The 21,580-nt window shown below is 42.7% G+C and overlaps 1 protein-coding gene across 1 annotated transcript in view; it reads right to left on the bottom strand.

Annotated features, from left to right (window-relative positions):
* Positions 1-5,021: 5,021 nt before the first annotated feature.
* The window catches only part of LOC147640256 (Nucleic acid-binding, OB-fold-like protein), a 68,366-nt gene continuing 51,807 nt past the window's right edge, over positions 5,022-21,580 (bottom strand). The window contains exons 2-3 of the mRNA XM_086778604.1: positions 5,528-5,734; positions 5,022-5,398 (exon numbers count right to left, since the gene is read on the bottom strand). Coding sequence (XP_086634730.1) covers positions 5,255-5,398; positions 5,528-5,734 — 351 coding nt within the window. The 3' untranslated portion in view covers positions 5,022-5,254. The remainder of the gene's footprint in view (positions 5,399-5,527; positions 5,735-21,580) is intronic.

Below are 21,580 nucleotides of genomic sequence, written 5' to 3'. Positions count from 1 at the left end.
CCTTTTCTATTGAGACCGCCTACCCCGTCTCTCCCCTAGATATGTCAAAATCTCATCTACGCTCGAGGGATCAAGGATGTGCAGGGTGCATATATACACTTGTGCGCACACTGGAGGTCCTAATAAATTTTCCAAGGTTCTAGATTGCAAATCCTCTTTGTTTTTTTTTTCTCCCATTTTTCTTAATATTTCTTGGCCTTAGAATATTTTCCCTACCTAGTGTACACATCTTTTATACACACATTCTCAGAAAATGGGCCTTTTATTGATAATGTTATATTTACATATTAGGAATAATTTAGGAGGGATCTTACATAATCTCCAGGATGCAAGTGAACCATTTCATACATCACTTTATCGGTAGGATGTTGGATGCCTCATCTTTTTATGTAATACGAGGCCAGACATTCAACTTGGGGTCTCCCAATTTAGCAGATTTATGCACATCCCTACAAGTTAGCATTGGCAATAGGCTACCAAGCAAGTATTCTGATACTTACATGGCACTTAGTCCCTTGGTCTATTCTATGCTAAGTGGGGTGATATTCAACTATATGCTTTCAATGATTCTGATTGGGCTAGATGTTATGACACAACACCCACTAGTAGTTTTTACTTTCATCTTGGCGATTCATATATAACATGGCTCAACAAGAAGTAGCCAACAATGACTTAGAGCCATGACATTGAGTACAAGGTAGCTTTTATAGTAGCGACTGTGAAGTGTGTATGACTCAGATACCTATTGGCAGACCTCGGTGTTGGAAAGCAGTCCCCCACCTCCATCTTCACTGAAAGCAGCCAGAAAGCATTATCCATCATTGCAAGGAGCCCAATGTTTATATAAGCATTATCCATCATGCTTATATAAAGCACATTGATGTGCATTATTTTTATGTCAAGAAGATATTTGCAGGAGAGATTAGCGTGGCTTATGTCTCTACATGTATACAACAATGTGATAGATATATTCACAGGTTCTTTCACGAGAGAAGTTCAAAGCTTTTTGTAAAGCTTTGGGCTTATTGCTATTTGAGGATTGATCAGCCACATGCTCCCTGTACATGTTCACAGTATCACTACAAGAGATATTTGTAGTCATTTATATGGTAATAATATGTGGACTAATGGGTTGGGGCACTTTTTTTTCCCTTAGGAGGTCATTTTCCCCTGAGCATGTGTACACACTCTTATGAGTGTGTATAAGTGACCTTATCATGCCACTTTACTTGTACTTCACTCATTGTCATCAATCTACTTTGAGTGTTATGCTTCTCGCCATCTCTACTTGATTCATCTGTGTGTGTGTTTCTCCTTTGTCTCCACTCCAACACTACCATCCCCCTTAGTATAGAATAGCCCATGGGAATAGGTGTCTTATAAGTATCAGAATACTCACTTTACAGCTTACCTAATGCTTATTGCCAAGACTATGCATATATCTACTCAACTGGGAGACCCTAAAGTGAATGTCTGTACCATCATTACACATTACATAAACTTTATGTCCAAATAATAATGCAAGGATTCCAAATCAAACATCTCAAATGACAAATGTAATTAAACCTTGAAGGTTAAATTCTTACCCTCATTAGGGCATGTGAGCATTTCATCAATATATAAAACGATAACTAATAAACAATTTTTACTCCTCTTTACATAGAGGGTAGTCTCATTTGGACTGTTATAAAAACCATTTGTAACTAGGTATACTTTTATCTTCTCGTACCATGCTCTGGGAGCCTACTTAAGTTAATATAAATATTTTCTTAGCCTGCATACTTTAGACTCATGTCTCTTCTGAACAAAACGACAAGGTTGAGATAATACATAAACATTCTCATATAAATCACCATTCAAGAAGGTAGTCTTGATATCCAACCGATGTTGTACATTCCATCCATGATGCATTGCCAATGCAAAAATACACCAAACTGTAGTTATACGAGACGTGAGGAAAAATATATCTCACCATAATCTATGCCCTTCTCAACATAACCTTTTGTAAGTTGCCTCACCTTGGAGCGATCATCAACACTACCATAAACTCAAGGCTTAAGGTTATAAATCCACTTTGTACCAATGGTCTTTTTACCATAAAAGACAGCCAAATACTAAGTGTCATTTTTTAGAATTAAGTTAGTCATTCTCATTCTACATGGCTTGCATCCAATGATCATTTTCTCATGCTTTTTCCTATGCTTCCTTAAGGGAAACATGTTCCTTTTCATTGTATCTACTGGCAATGAGAGCATCATCCAAAAAAGAATAAGATGCATGATGAGAACTTGCACGTGTCGTGCTAGGCAAAGGAGTAGCTAATTTGCTATCCTATAGTATCTCACACTAGCCATTTTGGCATATGTCTGGTTGCTTATATGGTTGCCATTTTCTCGTCCACTACATCATCTACAATTTTCTCATCAATAGACGGATCTGTGGGCTGAAATTCAAGCAAATTTTTAGCCGGTAGTATGGATTGATTTGTAGCACCTTGTTGACCATTCATTTTCTTCACATTTGTAGCACCTTGTTGACCATGCATTTGCTTCCAGTATGGTTGTATGGCATTGTATAAAGTTAGGACTGTATCAAAGGTATCATGCAAGCATACATTTTGTTGCTTTTTGAATAAAAGCATGGTTTGAACTGAGTTCTCAACAAAGACAACATCTCTACTCACTAATGTCCACCTTGTGGCTAGATGGTAAAGTATATACCCTTTTCTTTTTTAGCTCTATCTCACAAAAATTCATTTTATCACCTTTCATCCAAGTTCTTATCATAAGAGTATTTTCTTCACATTTGTAGCACCTTGTTGACCATGCATTTACTTCACATATGATTGTATGGCATCGTATAAAGATAGGATTGTATCAAAGGTATCATGTGAGCATACATTTTGTTGCTTTTTGAATAAAAGCATGGTTTGAACTAAGTTCTCAACAAAGACAACATCTCTACTCACTGACGTCCACCTTGTGGCCAGCTAGTAGAGTATATACCCTTTTCTTTTTGAGTTTTATCCCATAAAAAATCATTTTACCACCTTTCATCCAAGTTCTTACCATAAGAGCATTAAAAAAATAATCAAAAACACACAAATGAGCCACAAAGGACTTCTTGCCCTTTAAAGCTTTAAAAGGAGGAATTGTCTTCAAGGCCTTGGTGTCTCCAACCAAAAAACATGAGGCAAATCATCCTAGCCCATGCAGCATGCCATCTCCATGAGAGATATTTTCTTTCTCTTAGACAAACCATTTTACTAAGGTGTGTAAGACATTATGCATTGATGTTTTATGCCTCTTTCAGTCATATATACATGAAACTCCTTTGTCATATACTTCTCCCCTCGATCTATTGATGAAAAAACATAAATGAGATCTTGCTAGGAGACTATGGGACTTAATTTTTTGTTATCAAGATTTCTTTTATATATAAAAACTTATTTTAAAAATAGGTAATACAAGGAAGCTAGTGTGGGGTGGGTGTGGGTGTGTGTGTGTGTGTGTGTGTGTGTTGGGAGGGGGGATTGTGTAGCTATGAGATGTTGGGAACATACCTAGATTGTAGTGAACATGCCTAAAAGTTGATCCAATAAGATTTTAGTCCTAGATAAAATATAAACTCCACCCCTCCTCCGATTGGTCCTTTTCATTAGAAATTGAAGTCAATATCTCCACTAATGTGGGCTAGTTCAATGAGCTTTGAGGCCTTCAATATAAAGTCAACCCTTCCTCCAATTAGTACCCATATCTCCACTAATGTGGGCAAGTTCAAAGAAACTCATCTTATTTTGCATCTAAAACTCTAGAGGAAAATGTATTTGTTCTAAGGGCTTTTTGAACTCTGACCATGTAACAGGTCTTACTCTTGGTTCACTTCAAAGAGCCACTTTCTTTCACCATAATTTATATTGGATTGATGGCTAATTTTAGAATACTATGTTGGATATTCTCAACTAAAAGTGGTGTGGCACATGGCGTAAGGCATGGAATTCAAGAACCAAAAAAACATCATGCAAAGAGATGACTTTTGTGACTACAAATCGTGTGATTGAGAGTGTGATTAAGATTATGATTGTGTGCGTGTGTGTGTGTGTGCGCGCGCGTGTGTGTGTGTGTGTGTGTGTGTGTGAGAGAGAGAGAGAGAGAGAGAGAGAGAGAGAGAGAGCGGACTGATCAAGTGGTCTTGGATTGTTTTACAATTGAGAATCAAAGAAAATCTACTCTAGCAATTCTTGCTGCTTGCTTTCTATTGGTAACAAGGGTCTCCATGATTTGGAGCCTCTCATCCAAAGCATGCTGTTAAGGGACCATAGCATGAGGGTTAGGTACAGTGTGCAAATCAGACCATTCTCCATGCATGCTGGCAGCAAGCACATTGAGAGCACCTTCATCAGTTACATATGCACATAGTACATACCCTTTTCCTACAAATTTCACTTGGCATTACTCTGATTCCGTTTTGATGTCACACCACCATAGATGTCATGTGCGTACATTGAGCACTCTGCTAGACCACCCACTGTCCAAGAAGTTACGTATCTCTTGTGGCTTGCACACCAGCTGGAAGGCCAATTATTCAGCTGATCGCCGAAAAAAAGGGGGAATCTCCCCCACTCCTCCCCTCACACCCACCCACCTTTTTAGCTGAGAACCCAAGAAAGGGAGGCTCAACCATTTTTTGTCCTTAAAAATTAGGTATCTCTCACACAACTCGGGCTGTTTACACACCAGCTGGAAGCGGAACTCTTTGGCTGAACCTGAAACAAGGGGAAAAGCCGGTTCCAGCCATCCCTTACGGAAACACACAAGGGGAGAAACAATAGGCCCAACACCCCACAAAACACACCATTTATTTCAAGTAACCACAGCTCATCACTCACATAGCATGCAGGTTCAACCCTAGAAAACCTCATGTACCCGCAGCATGATCACACTAGCATAACACACAGCACCCTAAAAATGTTTGCATATTCTGTAAGCCAAAAAGAATGGTACTGCATAGAACTTGCTGGATGTTTGTAATAAGTTATTGGTTGGAAAAGATTGTTAGCAAGCTTCTGAAAAGCTCCACCCACTAGGAAAACATCCAAGTCCATATATATCTTAAAATAAATATGGAAATAATAACTACATCAGGATGTCAAAAATGTTGAGAGGATTATGCTAGCCTCCAATCTAAAGAAAAATTGAATACTGCACTGCAAACTTTCCCTGACTTTAAAGCAACACATGATACTCCGCTTAGCTCATGCAACATTGGCTCCCTTGAGAGACTTGCACGTCACCAATCCAGCAGAAGTTCGCATAGGTCTCTCTTTAAAGGTCACAACACACTGTTCAGAAGTCCTCAAATGTGGTTGAATGCCCTCCCAAATTTTTTTCTTTTGCAGCTGATTGAACAAGGCACAAGGAGTTTACGACACTTGAATAATATGGATAGGTCAGTAGATCAGCCACTACTGGAGAAAGAACTCTATTGTGAAGCAAACTCTTTTTCTGAGAAAAAAAATCCAAATTACCTGATTTGGAGTTGCTGCATCTGCTTGAGACTCCTTATCAGCCTCCGTACCAAACCAAGCACGCTCCCCAGGAACGGATCCGTCTGAGGGAGTCACGAGTTCTACATTCTCATGAGAGGCATCTGAGGCTGCTAACAGCATGCCGTTTGACTTAACTCCTCGCATGTTACGAGGCTTCAAATTTGCCAGAACCATGACGTTTCTTTCCTGTAAATCAGCACCTAAGTTCAAGCAAAGTTGAGAGAGAGAGAGAGAGAGAGAGAGAGAGAGAGAGATTAACATCTTCAACCAAGATGGTCTATGAGACCAAGGTGGTACAATGTATGCATGAAGAAGCTGGACCATGGAAAAGAAAAAAAAACTGTACAAAACTAGCTACATAAGCTAAAGTATATCCATGTCATTGATGCTACATGATGACAATGTGTGGTCACACACACACACACACCTAAAGTATATCCATGTGATGCTACATGATGACAATGTGTGGTCACACACACACACACACACAGTCGTGTGACTAGATTGACAAACAAACAGAAAAGGAAGCCCATTCGAAGACCAAAAGTTCCACACCTTAAGTGACAGGAAAGAGACACTCATAAGCTGCATAAATATAAATGAATAAAAGAAAAGACACCACAAAAGTTGCATATAATTGCACCGCTTTGGATAGAAAGGATTAAAATAAACCAGCTTCGCAACTTGGACAAAGACTTCAAAAGAAACATGCATGTTTGTTGATATGACAAAAAGGAAAGTATTAGTTATTTTCCAAACTTAAACAAAAGTCAAAGTGCAATCTTGATTCCAAAGGGTCTACTCACAAAGCTTAAGATCATCAACTCCATCATGCATAGCACAGACTGCGTGCTATGACATCCCCACTCAACTGCCCAAGGGTAGGGTCTTGCCTCGGAGATACTCAATCATTCTACCATATTGTTGGAAAATCTCGCTGCAACAGTGCTGCCGGTCACTCCACTACGCACTTAGCATCATTTGAAGCCAGCACAAAGCCTGATAATCAGTGTGAACCTCAAATTCACGCCCATATAGAAAATGTTTCCAAGGGCCTCGATCACGTCAAGAAGTTCCCGATCATAGACTAAGTAATTATGCTCTGCAAAATTCAATTTACAGGACATGCAAGCAACTAGATGACCATTTGTCATGTGCATCCATGCCACGTGGGCATATCTGTAAGGTAGGCGCAAGACCTGGAGTGGTAATTGGTCCCTTGTGAGCCCTAGTCTGAGATGAGTCAGCCAAGGTTCTACTCTAAGCGTCCAGGGTCAAGTGTACAAGTCCCGTGCATGGTCTTGGTCAAGTGTGCAAGTCCCGCACATAAAGCAATGCCAATTCGTACTGTGAGTCACCCTCTAGAATGATGACAAGTGTTAAGGGCATTGAATAGGTTATAGCCAGATGCAAGGCACATGATGAAGCATGTAGATTGTCACCAGCCTAGACATTTCCCAGTACGAAAGGCGTCTGGTGGACTCCAAGATGTCTAAATATTTGGAAAGTACATGCTTTGGAGATCGGGGATTATCCTGGAATACAAAGGACCACACTTCTAAAATTTAGGAGCGTTGCTATTTTTGGCCCGACTCCGATGGAGATTCTGTTCGCATCATTACATATAGAATTGAGCAGATACCAAGAGTTGGCAAAGTGCCTACGACAGAATGTCTACTAGTTGGCATATTTTTAGAGGTAAAGATTATGGGAGAACCCATCTCTTAGATTGGGACATGTGGCAAGAAAGTGGATCAAAGTGAGACAAGTGGCCTAATACTTGTCAGAAAGTGGATCAAAGTGAGACAAGTGGCCTCACACTTGTCACTCCAACTATTGTGTGGCTCTCCACTTGTCATCATAGCCTTCTCTTTCCATTTTCACTCATGGGAGCCCCAAATCCATAAATTGGAGCCCTCTTTCTTCATTAATAGAGGCTCTCTTGCTGCACACTAGCCTCTACCACCATTACAGGCTGCCCTAATGATGGCTACTCTCTTTCTCTCTCTTGAAGGCTGCCCATGAAGAATACCGGCTGTTGGGGACTGTTTTGGAGGCTTCCATCGCGAAGAAATACTGAAGGCAAGGGTATTTAATCATTTATTATGATTTCTAGCCATTGTACTTGTTGTACCAACCCTTGTACCTATTGTACCAACCACTATACTGGTTGTACCTATTGTACCACCCACTGTACTGGTTGTACCTGTTGTACCAACCATTGTACTTGTTGTACCAGTCCTTGTACTTGTTGTACCTACTGTACCACCCACTGTACTGGCTGTACCAATCCTTGTACTTGTACTTGCTCTACCAACCATTGTATTTTATTATTCTCCTTGGGTAATAAAATACTCCAAGAAGGAGGGGGGGAGGGGGAGATTCTAGGATAATCCCCCATTCCCAAAGCTTGTACTTTCCAAATATTTAGACATCCTGGAGTCCACCAGACCCCTTTCATACTGGAAAATGTCCAGGCTGGTGACATCCTCCCCAACTTCTTAAAAGTTGTCCGCAACTTTAAGCTTCAGGCCATATATTCAAGATATCATCATGTCCCATCAAGTGGGTGAGACGACAGTCTCAAAAATCCAATATAACTTAAGAATCCATGTCCCAAAGAAATGGGTGAGACTAAATAAGTCTCTATAATAGCAAATATTAAAATCATGTCCCAAAATAAATGGGCGAGAATTCCGTGGAAGATATGCTAGACACAGGCACAAGAGCCATTTGTGTCTCAATCACCAATATCAATGAGATAATCATATGCCAATGAAAATCACCAACCAAGTGCTAAGACACTTAAATAAGTGCCATGCACAAGAAACTAGTGCCTCGCACAGAAACATGTGCTATGCACACAAACTGGTGCCATTCAAGAGCACAAACCATGATGACAAAAAAGCTCGTTCTCCATAGTTCTGGCAATCCTTTCTCCCAATCCCAACAGTTCCCATGTTCTCCCATACAATCCCAACTCTGATCAACAAGCATGGTGTGGAAACAATGAAACACTCACTCCACAATCGCAACACGAATCCACGTGTATGGTGGAGTATTCATTAAATTGTCCTCTCACAATCCCAACATGAATCCACATGCATGGTGAGATGAACAACGAACCTCTTGGCCTCTGTATGGGGAGATAGTGATTCTAATATGGCATAAAGATAAATAAATCCATGTCCCAAATAAATAGGCGAGAAAAAAACAGTCCCATAAGTCAAGATATCATAATCATGTCCCAAGTAAATGGGCGAGACAAATTAGTCCCATAAGTCGAGATATCATAATCCACGTCCCAAGTAAATGGGCGAGACAAAATAAGTCTCCTGCCAACAAGGCATCGGTCCACATGACCCTTGGCATAGACATAAGTCCCGTGCCAACCAGGCGTCATGTCCACTTTACCACTTGCACTCTGTGTTGGTACTCTCACCACACACCTGGGATGAGAGGTGGGCTCAAGTAACAAGATAAAATAATCACTCGTAGGCATAGATAGCTTGGTGTTCCATAAGCATTTTTGCTACGCATAGTTTATAGGCATTTCGGCCACCAATAGTTTGTAGGCATTTCGGCCACCAACTCACACTACCCATGTTCCCTTCCATTTGCTCTCTATTGTTCCACCCACACATGGTAAAACAATCTTCAAGAGAGCACGTAGGACAAGAGAACACTACACAGGGTATGTTGTGCTCGACACTACTCTCTGAAGTGCCCATGTTCCCTTCCATCTGCTCTCTATTGTTCCACCCACACATGGTAGAAACAATCTTCAAGAGAGCACGTAGGACAAGAGAACACTACACAAGGTATGTGAACCATGAGTTCCATAAGTCCAATGCATCCCAAATAAAGGGAGCCATACAGAATAATCCATCCTAGTAAAAGGGAGTCATAAACATAATCCATAAACCTGAGGATGGATCCAAATCCCTAGAAAAGAAGTCCACGAATCCATAGACCTGTATACCATAATCCTTGTATACCATAACTCTTACCACATACTCAGTGCTAACCACACACCTTGGAGTAGAGGTGGACTTTATCCATAAAAGCATCATATCCATGAGATATCCAAAGATTTCTTCTCTATAAACTCGGACAGATTCGTCCATAGAAATTGCTTGTGAAGCCCAATATCTACATAAATCTCGTCCAAGAAAGAAACCTCCATAGATATAATCCATCCCAATAAAGGGAACCATAAACAATGTTTCCCTGAAACCATCTCAAGGCAAACAACACCACCTTTCTCCTTGCATGGCTATACAAGGGTTAGTGAACATCAAAAAATACTTCATAGTAAATAGCCAAAGCACCAACTTTGCAAACTCAAAGTATACTTAGCTTTCTTTGCCAGGTTCGTCATGAAGCCAAAAGAAATATCTCCTCACCATATCCTTAAGATATCCCGAGATATATCTCCATACAGCTTGCTTGTAAGCTTGATAATATAATCCACAATATCCATATGGAAAGAGTGCTAAACGTGTGCACATAAAGCCAACTTCACACTTTCAAGATAAAATTTTGTGAATTCATAAATCCTTAGATCAACAAGCTGTCTACTGCTCATGCTCATGCTCTTACTTCATAGGCTATGAAGTGGCTGGCCATGCTTAATAGCAATGATGGTAAGTGTGGTCCCCACTTGAGATCTTTTCTCTTCCTTATTGATAAAAGGAAGCCTCCGTTTCCAAGAAAGCCTATGCTCTGATACCAATGTAACTCGCAGTGCCCGGGGGACTAGGGCCTTTGACACACTTGTTGATACCATCAATGCATATTAAAACATTAAACATGGCCACAGTCTTAACACATATCCATCATCACTTTGCATAAAACATTAAGGATGGACAAAACATCCACAAATGCTGAAAATGGAGCTTGCACATGTGACACTACATAGAGGCCGGAATGGGCCGACCCCCCTCCCCTTGGAGTATTTATTACCCAAGCAGAATAATTTCATGTATAAGCTTTGAGGGCCTTACTCTCCCCACGGGAGATGCCGGATTATCCATATACAAATGCCATAACACAACCCAACACGAGGCAACCAAGCCGGAACATAGGCTGTGGAAATGCCGAGCCAACAACATAATCTATATACCTCCGTGTGGGTATTGATTCTTTCCCAAAAACCACGGGTCTTCATGCAATAGAGCTGGTACAACAAGTACAACTCTCCATTCAACCGGTACAACCAGTACAATGGTTGGTACAGCCGGTACAATGGTTGGTACAAGAAGTATAGAAGTTGGTACAGCCGGTACGGTGGTTGGTACACCAAGTACAACAAGTACAAATGCTAGTACAACAAGTACAATGGCTAGAAATCATAATAAATGATTAAATACCCTTGCCTTTAGTATTTCTTCACGATGGAAGCCTCCAAAACAGTCCCCAACAACCGGTATTCTTCATGGGCTGCCTTCAAGTGAGAGAGAAAGAGAGTAGCCATCATTAGAGCAGCCTTCAACGGTGGTAGAGGCTAGTGTGCAGTAAGAGAGCCTCCATTAATGAAGAGAGAGGGCTCCAATTTATAGATTTGGGCCTCCCATGAGCTAAAACGGCAAGAGAAGGCTACAATGACAAGTGGAGAGCCACACAATAGCTGCAGTGACAAGTGTGAGGCTACTTGTCTCACTTTGATCCATTTTCCCGCTTGTACAAAGTTGTAGGGATAGCTGCCCTACCTTTGCACGACCTGTGAGGGCAAAAGGACGAAAGGACCAGATATACGAGAGATCAGAGTAAAACCACGTAGCATGAAATATGTGAGTGAATATATATAAAAGGGTGAGTGTAGATATGTACAAGAGCCCTCATATGAGAGGTGACTCTGAGCAGAAAGAAGACCAATGCTGAAGCAAAGAAGATGTCGGAGCTGAAGCACGGTCGATGACGAAGGCTCGCGTCAATGTGAGGCAAAGCACTCCGAGGTGATAGTGGCAACGGAAAAAGATAACGTCGATGACGATGATGGTGGACCATGGTGTAGTCTCTAATGACACGGGTGTTGTGTACCTGAAGCAGAGAGGGCTGCCGTCCCGAGTGGTGCAAGCTTTGGTGACATGGGTGCTGTGTACCTGAAGCAAAGAGGGCTGCCGTCCCGATGTAGCAGAGAGGGCTGCTATCCCGATGTGTAGGAGAGAGGGCTGCCGTCTCGAAGTAGCAGAGAGGGCTACTGTCCCAAAGTAGAAGAGAGGGCTGCTGTCCTAAGGGCTATGCCAAAACGCACAAGATATGCTGGATGTGAGCCCTGATGTATGCGCTGAAGAAGGCTAAGATAAACGCTGATATAAACCCTGACGTAAGTCTGATGTAAGCGCAGATGTGGGCTGATGTATAGTGCTGATGTATCCTGCAGCAAAACGCAGATATCTGCTGAAGCAAAACGCTGATGCAAGCTGATGTATAAACGCTGATGTATGCTCTGATGTAGGCATTGACATATGCTGAAGTAAAGCGCAGATGTGAGTAGAAGAAGGCCTGATGTAAGCGCCAAAAAACACCCTGTGGTAAGGCTGATGTGAGCCTTGCAGATGGCGGCCTGGACTAGCAGAGGAAAATGCAGAGTGAACTCTTACTGAAGGCTACCAAACGGTACCTAATATGGCGATGAAGTGGTACATGAAAGATGAGGTAGAGGCAACGCTATATATAGTGAAGGGAGGGTGCTGGTCGGTCACCATAAAGGTGTAGGCCAGCAGCCAAGACAAAATCTCTGGAGAAACTGCGTTCTTTAACCCGTGAACTGATTTCTTCAGTTTACTGACATGGAAGACAGGATGGACTTGAGAACTCTCCGGTAACTCAAGTTTATATGCTACGTCCCCAATCTTCTTAAGGATTTTAAAAGGACCACAATATCTCGGAGAAAGTTTATCACACTTTCCCGTTTTCATGGTTTCTGACTGCGCAGGAACCTTGAGGAATACAAAGTCACCTTCTGCAAAGGTCACCTTTCTACGTCCTTTATCCGCATAAGTTTTAGCGCAATCCTGAGCGCTACGAATGCTCTCACGTGCGACTCTGAGCATATCATTCATATCTTCAAGGAAATCCTTGACAGATTGAATCTTCTCCTTTTCTAGGCCTATAGCCATCGGAGATCTCGGCTGGAATCCATACATTAACATGAATGGTGTAAATCCAGTCGCTGAGTGTTTGGAGCTGTTATAGGCAAACTCCAATAAGGGCAAGTACTCTTCCCAATTAGATTGCTTCTTACTAACATAAGAACGCAACATATCCTCTAGAATTTGGTTAACTCTTTCGATTTGACCATCAGACTCCGGATAATCTGCCGTACTCATACTCAAAGTAGTATCCAACTTTTTGAAGACTTCCCTCCAAAAATGACTGTTGAACTTTCTATCTCTATCCGACACTATATCTGCGGGCAGGCCATATAGCTTGTAGAGATGTTCAATAAAGAGTTTTGCCAACTCTGGCGTTTTAACAGTTTTCTTTGAACTTTGCATTTTAGTTAACCTGTCCACTACCACCCACACCGAGTCATTCCCTCGACTCGTCTTGGATAAACCAGTAATGAAATCCATGGAAATGCTTTCCCATTTCCCTTGAGGAATCTCCAGCGGATGGAGTAGTCCTCCAACCTTAAGACGTTCATGTTTATTGACCTGGCACTTATTGCATTTCAGCACATAAGTCTGGACGTCCTTAAACAAACTAGGCCAATAAAACTGTCTTTTTACTAGTGCATAGGTCTTCTGAATCCCAGGATGATCCGCACTTGGACTATCATGACTTTCTTTAAGAATTTGGGCCCGAAAGTCACCAATAGTTGGTCCACATATTCTACCCTTGTAGAGTAAGTACCCGTCGTCAATGGAGTAATTAGCATATTTCTCCCTCCGACGAAGTTTATCACTCCCCTTTGAAGCCGTGGCAGTCAAAGGTGATGAAGGGCCTACGTCAGAACTCTCCGGCTCCAAACTATACCCAGAAGACACGGCTAGTCGCTCCGGACTAACTCTCGCTTTCCTTCTCGTTGCACCTTCGGCCAGTCTCTCCGGACTAGCAATACGTGCCAACGAGGGAGGTGGTCGCGTCTGTGAAGAAGTGCGTACGCGTACAGCGCGCCAGACCTCTGTAAAAGATGGATCATGCTCACATAAACCACGTAGTGACTCCAAGAAATCATTCTTGAAGACTGTGAAACTAAGTTCATTAATCTGTGGCATGCGACTAAGTGCATCTGCCACCACGTTATACTTACCTTTCTAGTAAGTTGTAACGTATCTGAAGGTCAAACTCCTGTAGAATCTCCGCCCACCGAGCTTTTCTACCCTTCAGTTCATTTTGACTTGAAAGCCATTTCAGACTTTCATGGTCCGTCCGGACCTCAAAAGTAGCACCATATAAATAGTGTCTCCACTTTTTCAATGCATGAACTATCGCTAGTAACTCTCGCTCATAAGCCGAGTAGTTACGCTGCGCACGATCTAACTTTTTACTCTCAAATGCAATTGGGTGTCCCCTTTGCATAAGTACGGCCCCAATGGCTTCATTACTAGCGTCTGTTTCCAAAACAAACGGCTCATTCGGATCGACAACAGTCAAAATAGGTGCAGCTGCTACGGTCACCTTGAGCTTATCAAAGCCGGTACAAGGGCTGGTACAACAAGTACAATGGCTAGAAATCATAATAAATGATTAAATACCCTTGCCTTCAGTATTTCTTCGCGATGGAAGCCTCCAAAACAATCCCCAACAGCCGGTATTCTTCATGGGCAGCCTTCAAGAGAGAGAGAAAGAGAGTAGCCATCATTAGGACAGCCTGTAACGGTGGTAGAGGCTAGTGTGCAACAAAAGAGCCTCCATTAATAAAGAGAGAGGGCTCCAATTTATAGATTTGGGCCTCCCATGTGCTAAAATGGCAAGAGAAGGCTACAATGACAAGTGGAGAGCCACACAATAGCTGAAGTGACAAGTGTGAGGCTACTTGTCTCACTTTGATCCATTTTCCCGCTTGTACAAAATTGTAGGGATAGCTGCCCTACCTTTGCATGACCTGTGAGGGCAAAAGGACGAAAGGACCAGATATACGAGAGATCAGAGTAAAACCACGTAGCATGAAATATGTGAGTGAATATATATAAAAGGGTGAGTGTAGATATGTACAAGAGCCCTCATATGAGAGGTGGCTCTCAGCAAAAAGAAGACCAATGCTGAAGCAGAGAAGATGTCGGAGCTGAAGCACGGTCGATGACGAAGGCTCGCGTCAATGTGAGGCAAAGCACTCCGAGGTGATAGTGGCAACGGAAAAAGATAACGTCGATGACAATGATGGTGGACCGTGGTGTAGTCTCTAATGACACGGGTGTTGTGTACCTGAAGCAGAGAGGGCTGCCGTCCCGAGTGGTGCAAGCTTTGGTGACACGGGTGCTGTGTACCTGAAGCAAAGAGGGCTGCCGTCCCGATGTAGCAGAGGGGGCTGCTATCCCGATGTGTAGGAGAGAGGGCTGCCGTCCCCAAGTAGCAGAGAGGGCTGCTGTCCCAAAGTAGGAGAGAGGGCTGCTGTCCTAAGGGCTGTGCCAAAACGCACAAGATATGCTGGATGTGAGCCTTGATGTATGCGCTGAAGAAGGCTAAGATAAACGCTAATATAAACCCTGACGTAAGTCTAATGTAAGCGCAGATGTGGGCTGATGTATAGTGCTGATGTATGCTGCAACAAAACGCAGATATCTGCTGAAGCAAAACGCTGATGCAAGCTGATGTATAAACGCTGATGTATGCTCTGATGTAGGCATTGACATATGCTGAAGTAAAGCGCAGATGTGAGCAGAAGAAGGCCTGATGTAAGCGCCAAGAAACAGCCTGTGGTAAGACTGATGTGAGCCTTGCAGATGGCGGCCTGGACTAGCAAAGGAAAATGCAGAGTGAACTCTTACTGAAGGCTACCAAACGGTACCTAATATGGCAATGAAGTGGTACATGAAAGATGAGGTAGAGGCAACGCTATATATAGTGAAGGGAGGGTGCTGGTCGGTCACCATAAAGGTGTAGGCCAGCAGCCAAGACAAAAACCCCAAAAATATAAAATATAAAATAACGAGAAAGTCCCTATTTAGGGCTGGATGCAGAGAGGGCTGCTGTCCCAACGTAGCAGAGAGGGCTGCTGTTCCAAGGGTTGTGCCAAAACGCAAAAGATATACTGGATGTGAGCCCTGATGTATGTGCTGAAGAAGGCTGAGATAAACGCTGATATAAACCCTGACGTAAGCCTGATGTAAGCAAAGATGTGGGCTGACGTATAGCGTTGATGTATGCTACAGCAAAATGCAGATATCTGCTGAAGCAAAACGCTGATGCAAGCTGATGTATAAACGCTGATGTATGCTCTGATGTAGGCGCTGACATATGCTGAAGTAAACGCAGATGTGAGCAGAAGAAGGCCTGATGTAAGCGCCAAGAAACAGCCTGTGGTAAGGCTGATGTGAGCCCTGCAGTTGGCGGCCTGGACCAGTAGAGGAAAATGCAGAGTGAACCCCTGCTGAAGGCCGCAAAGTTTGGTGGCAAAAACTATGCATAAAATTGCTACTTATAATCAGTCTATGAAAGAGCTGTAGTGCCATCCAATAACTTGGCCATCCACCAATCACTATCCGTATCTTTCAAGTGCATGCCCACATGTCTCAACTTAGACTTCTCTGTGAAGTGACAAGTCTCCATCACAAAAGGCTATCTGAAATTGCCTGACAAATGAAAGAACCTTCGTAGTATCCATCTTTCCATGGAAATTTTTGAACCTAATATCCTTATCTCCTGATTTGAATTCTTCGGTGTAGCATGCGGAAGCTTTCGGAGTCTTCTTTCAGCCCTAAACACCACTCAGAACATGCTGATGCAAAAACGCAAACAGAAGGGAGAGGGGAGAGAGAGAGAGAGAGAGAGAGAGCTGGAAATTTTCTGATGGTACAAAAAGGTACCTACATCTACAGCCCTAGGCTGCCTTCATGAAAAGGTGGTATACATCACCCAAAACTACTCCTAGTACTTGACCCATTCCCTAGAGGAATGAATGACTATAACAATGAGCTCTTGTGCCTATTTATAGCCCCTTTGGACCATAGGAGTGCTGGCCGACTGCTGGTCGGCCAGCCGACTGGCATCTTCTTCATAATACTTTGATGCGCCTGCAGCCAACTGGTCTTCTTGCCATGTCATGATGCACTTCAGCCGCCTTGCTCTCTACCATGCCAGGAGCTCACACCAGGATTTCAATCCTTCCATGGAGTCCTTCCACATGTAACTAAACCATGCCTTGAACACACACTAGGGTCTATACCTACCCTTCCATGGTGTTCCCCCACATGTGTATAGTCAGAAATATGACAGGGTGCTGCCTTGTTTGAAGGTCTACCTCGTGTACTTGGAAATCATGTAACGCATGGACTTGCTGTGTTAACTCCTCAAGGAAGATAGCCGAAGCAAGGATCTGGGAAGGGATCTCCGTGATGACTAGCAGAGGAGGGTGAGGGGAATGGGTGTCGAGGTTTCTTGAAGAGGTATCCGTTTCTCCAGGGTCTGTATAGAAGCCACGCCCACATCCGTTCCCCTTGTTGCATGATGATGCACATAATTTCTTGGAACATGGGGTTTGTATCATCACTGATGACCTGGCTTTTAGTCGCTGTTGAAGAAACAGTTTCTGCAGGGGTCCAGCCTATGTTTCGGCTTGGTTGCCTCGTGTTGGGCTGTGTTATGGCATTTGTATATGGATAGTCCGGCATCTCCCGTGGGGAGAGTAAGGCCCTCAAAGCTTGTACATGAAATTATTCTCCTTGGGTGATAAAATACTCCAAGGGGAAGGGGGGGGGAGGGGGGGAGGGAGGCATTCCGGCCTCTATGCGGTGTCACATGTGCAAGCTCCATTTTCAGCATTTGTGGATGTTTTGTTCATCTTTTATGTTTTATGCAAAGTGATGATGGATATGTGTTAAGGCTGTGGCCATGTTTAAATGTCTTAATATGCATTGATGGTATCAACAAGTGTGTCAAAGGCCCTAGTCCCCCGAGCACTGCGAGTTACAGTTGGCCAATGAGATTGAGTGTCGTCTAGCTTTTTACTTTCAAAAGCAACAGGTCTACCATCTTGAAATAGAGCAGCCCCGATGGCATAGTCACTGGCATCAGTTTCAAGAACATAAGGCCGACTAGGATTGGGTAATGCTAAGATAGGTGCTTCCTTGACTTTATCTTTCAAAAGTCTGAAGGCCATATCCAGATCGTTATTCCAAGTGATAGGCTGATTTGACTTACCTTTCAACAAGTCCGTCATCGGTAGTGTGAGCTGAGAGTACTCCCGCACAGATTTCCGAAGAAAAACAACAAAACCGAGAAAAGAACAAAGTTTATCACTGTTCACGGTATAGGCCACACCAGAACCTTCTGAACTCGGTCATAGTCAATGCTCAATACATCTCTAGTGATCTTGTGTCCCAAGTAAATGATGTCTGTCATGAAAAACTCACATTTACTTAATTTAGCATATAGTCGATTTTGTCTTAAAACAGTTAAGACAATCGTGAGGTATCTAACGTGATCCTCAAGAGTACGACTATATATCAAAATATCATCCAGGAACACAACCACAAATTTTCCCAAATGTTCACGAAAAAGATCGTTCATCATCTGCTGAAAAGTGACTGGAGCATTGGTTAACCCAAGAGGTAATACGAGAAACTCGTAATGCCGATCTAGGGAGAGGATAACGGTTCTTAATTGTCAGCTTGTTCAATCTCTTGTAATCTATACACATTCTCCAGGTGTTGTCCTTCTTTCTCCTATGCAACACAGGTGCACCCCAAGGTGATTTACTTGGACGGATCTGTCCCATCCTCAAATAATCTTCAAGTTGTTTGGCCAACTCATCTTCCTCAGCTCATCCTGTAAGGTGGAATACTAACAGGGTGAGCACCAAGGATCAGGTCAATACGATGATCTACTGCACTTTCAGGTGTTAAATCGGATGGCAATTCCTTAGGAAATACATCTTGAAATGAATCAAGTATCTTCTGTAATTCTTTGCTTTCAAATACACTTAATTCATTGACATCCATAGAAGGTATGAGAAATGAAGAAAGTGGAATCAATACACAATGGAAAGCAGTATTCAAAGAAGAATCCATTATATTACCAAAATCAACTGTATTTACAAGAGGTCCTTGAGAGGGATGTATACAATCACCTAAGATACTATACTTGGTGTTCCTATGTTCAAAAGAAAAAATATGACTAGACCAATCTATCTGGACTTGAAGAGTCTTACACCACTCAATCCCTAATAAGAAGTCTACATGTTCTAGGTGCATAATATAGCATTCCAAAGTATCTTTGTAGTCCTGCATTCGGATCGATAGCATCTCCACCTTTCGATCCCATACTTGCCAACCCGCAGGTAGGCGTACCTCATAGATATGATCGTTTCAAGACCCAATTTCTACACAAGTTTGTAATTTACAAAGTTGTGCGAGCTGCCATGGTCTAGAAGAATGTGGATTCTATGGCCCTTCACTTCTCCATAAACTCGGAGAAGATCATGCAAGCCAAAAACTTTAGAGTTGAACAGACAATCAGAACATGTACTAGGGCAAGAAAGTACAGTAACTCACGTACCTGTCAAAGACAACTGGTTAGCTACCTTAGGCTTGGGTCCTGCATTGGTCTTTGCACCCTTTTGCTTCGGGCACTCGTTACGCAGATCTCCTTTTTCTTCACAGATGAAGCAACGTCCCTCCTTCGTGAGCTTCAATGCCGTAAGGAGACGTTTCTTCTTCATTGGTGTCGAAGTTGAATTCTTCGAAGGTTGGTCCGAAGACTTTCCTTCAGTCGTGCTAGCCATTGGTGTGGAGAACTTCCTTTTGTACTTGTTCCCCTGTAAAGCCTTTATCGCTTTATTAACATGATTAAGACTTTAATTAACAAACATAAGACAAATGCTGATAGAAAGATTGAGATGTTTAGATTGAGACAGGGACCTTTCTTAAATAGAGGCCGAAAGAGTACAAGTGAAGAGACACATCCCTGGGAAGGGGTGTGGCTCTTGAGTCAATGGTTATGTCCTTTGGACTTAGGGGTGTGTCTTTTAATGAATAGACATGTCCTTTGATAGTGACCCATGTGTAAGAGTGTGACCCTTCACAGGTGTCCTTTCAGTTAATAAGGGATTAATGAGTAATTAAGGAGAGATTAAGAGAGTTAATCACAATCGTGACATTCCCTCCCACTTAAAATAAAATCCAAGGGTAGTTGTTGAGACTCTGAAAGAAGAGAAATGATTGAATTGCTTCTGCATCCAAAGCTCTAGCTGCTAGATCCCATGTCATGGCATTATTGTTGACCATAACAATCTTACATATACCAAACTGAATATTAACTGCATCTGCAACTTGTCTCATCTTTACCAAAAGCATGAGAATCATATCTGTAACTTGGGTAGAACTTTTGTTTACATCATTGGTAACTTCGAGCTTTGTCCAAGAAAAGATTGAATCTTTATCTGCTTCAAGTGAAACTATTTGTAAATTATCTGATTGTGTCGCCACGCTTTCCGGCTAAGAGGCAACAACCACCTGTTGGATGTCTGAAAGGGATTCCACTGATTTTTCTGGAACACAAAAGTCTTCAAGTGTTGTCGTAGGTTGAGAAGAAATATCTTCCATATGGTTTTCTTTGCTTAGAAAGTTGTTCTCGGGACAAGTTATGTCCAAAGATTCATTTGCAGCTCGACTTAAGTCATGCTGCAAGAGTCTGCGTCTGATTTATCCTTTGCACCACTGAAGGTAAGGACTGGAGTCTTCATTTTTGAAGAAGAATCATCATTCACCACGGCGTCAGGTATCTGGTCAGAGGCAAAGACTCTGTTTTGCACGAGCGGTGACGAGGGTATCGCTTCTGCCTGAGTCACGGCAAGAAAAGAAGTTGTGGACATTGTATTTGTCACACATGTACAAGAATCTTCTGAATCTTCAGCTTTCTCAGCAGGTATTAAGGCTTCCAATGTAGAAGGGGAAGGTTGAGGTTGTTTGCGCCTCTTAGACCTCTCAAGGATCCTCTTGCACAACGTGAGAATGAGTAAGTCTTCAACACTGCCACCAAGAGCTTGCAAGGACTTGAATGTAGGGCATTGCTCGCGAGGGGAAACTTGTCCAACGTCACGACGTTCACGACCGAGTACTCGACTAGGGTCGGACACACGTGCCACTAAGTAAGCCCATCTTGATATGGCTGATTTCTTTCCAAGATGTGATCCTTTGGAAGCTTCATGTTGCTCCTTCTGTTGCTGATGATTCCAATAAGAAGTTGGTTGCCTAGAACCGTAACATTTCCAAGAATATCCATACTGAGGCTTGCGTTGCTCGCACGAAGATACTTGGTGTCTGGTTGTCTCTGAAGAACCATGCTTAGGGTGAGAGAATTTTTGTTGAGAAACATGTTGAAGCTCATCGATACGAGCTTTTGGTGGTTGATGAAACATGGCTTCAAACCGCTGGAATGCAGCTTGTTGCTGTGCATTTTGCTACTCCAAGGATTTGTTTATAGCCATCAATATGGAGACCATCTCTTGATCATAATAGTGTTCATCGCATCTATCCGGCACTCAGACAATCCTGGGGCAAATGTGATGCCTGTGGTGCAGGAATTGGAACTGGTGCAGAAACTGGAACTGGAACTGGTTCGGGCGTCGGAGCAGGTTTTGGAACGGATACTGCCTCTGGAACAGGTTCGGGCTCTGGGTCGGGGAATCGGGAATAATGATCACTTCTGGCTAAAACAGGGGTGAATCCGGGATGACAATAATCTCCTGTGAAGGGAGAGGATTCGCTGACAGTTCATCTTTGGGAACCTCGTCTACATACGAGAGATACGGAACGGGCACATCGAAAACTTCGTCTGCCATTGCACGCACAAGATGGTGCTTGCAGATGGGCCAGTGCTGGAGGAGAGAGAGCGAACCTGGGAAGTGTCTAGCAGAATTCGCAG

This window comes from Cibotium barometz, chromosome 3 (genome assembly GCF_041138505.1).
Source record: "Cibotium barometz isolate CiBa-2024 chromosome 3, ASM4113850v1, whole genome shotgun sequence".
NCBI lineage: Eukaryota > Viridiplantae > Streptophyta > Polypodiopsida > Cyatheales > Cibotiaceae > Cibotium > Cibotium barometz.
The sequence above is the reverse complement of the archived record's forward strand: the minus strand, read 5'-3'. Positions and strand labels throughout refer to the sequence as shown.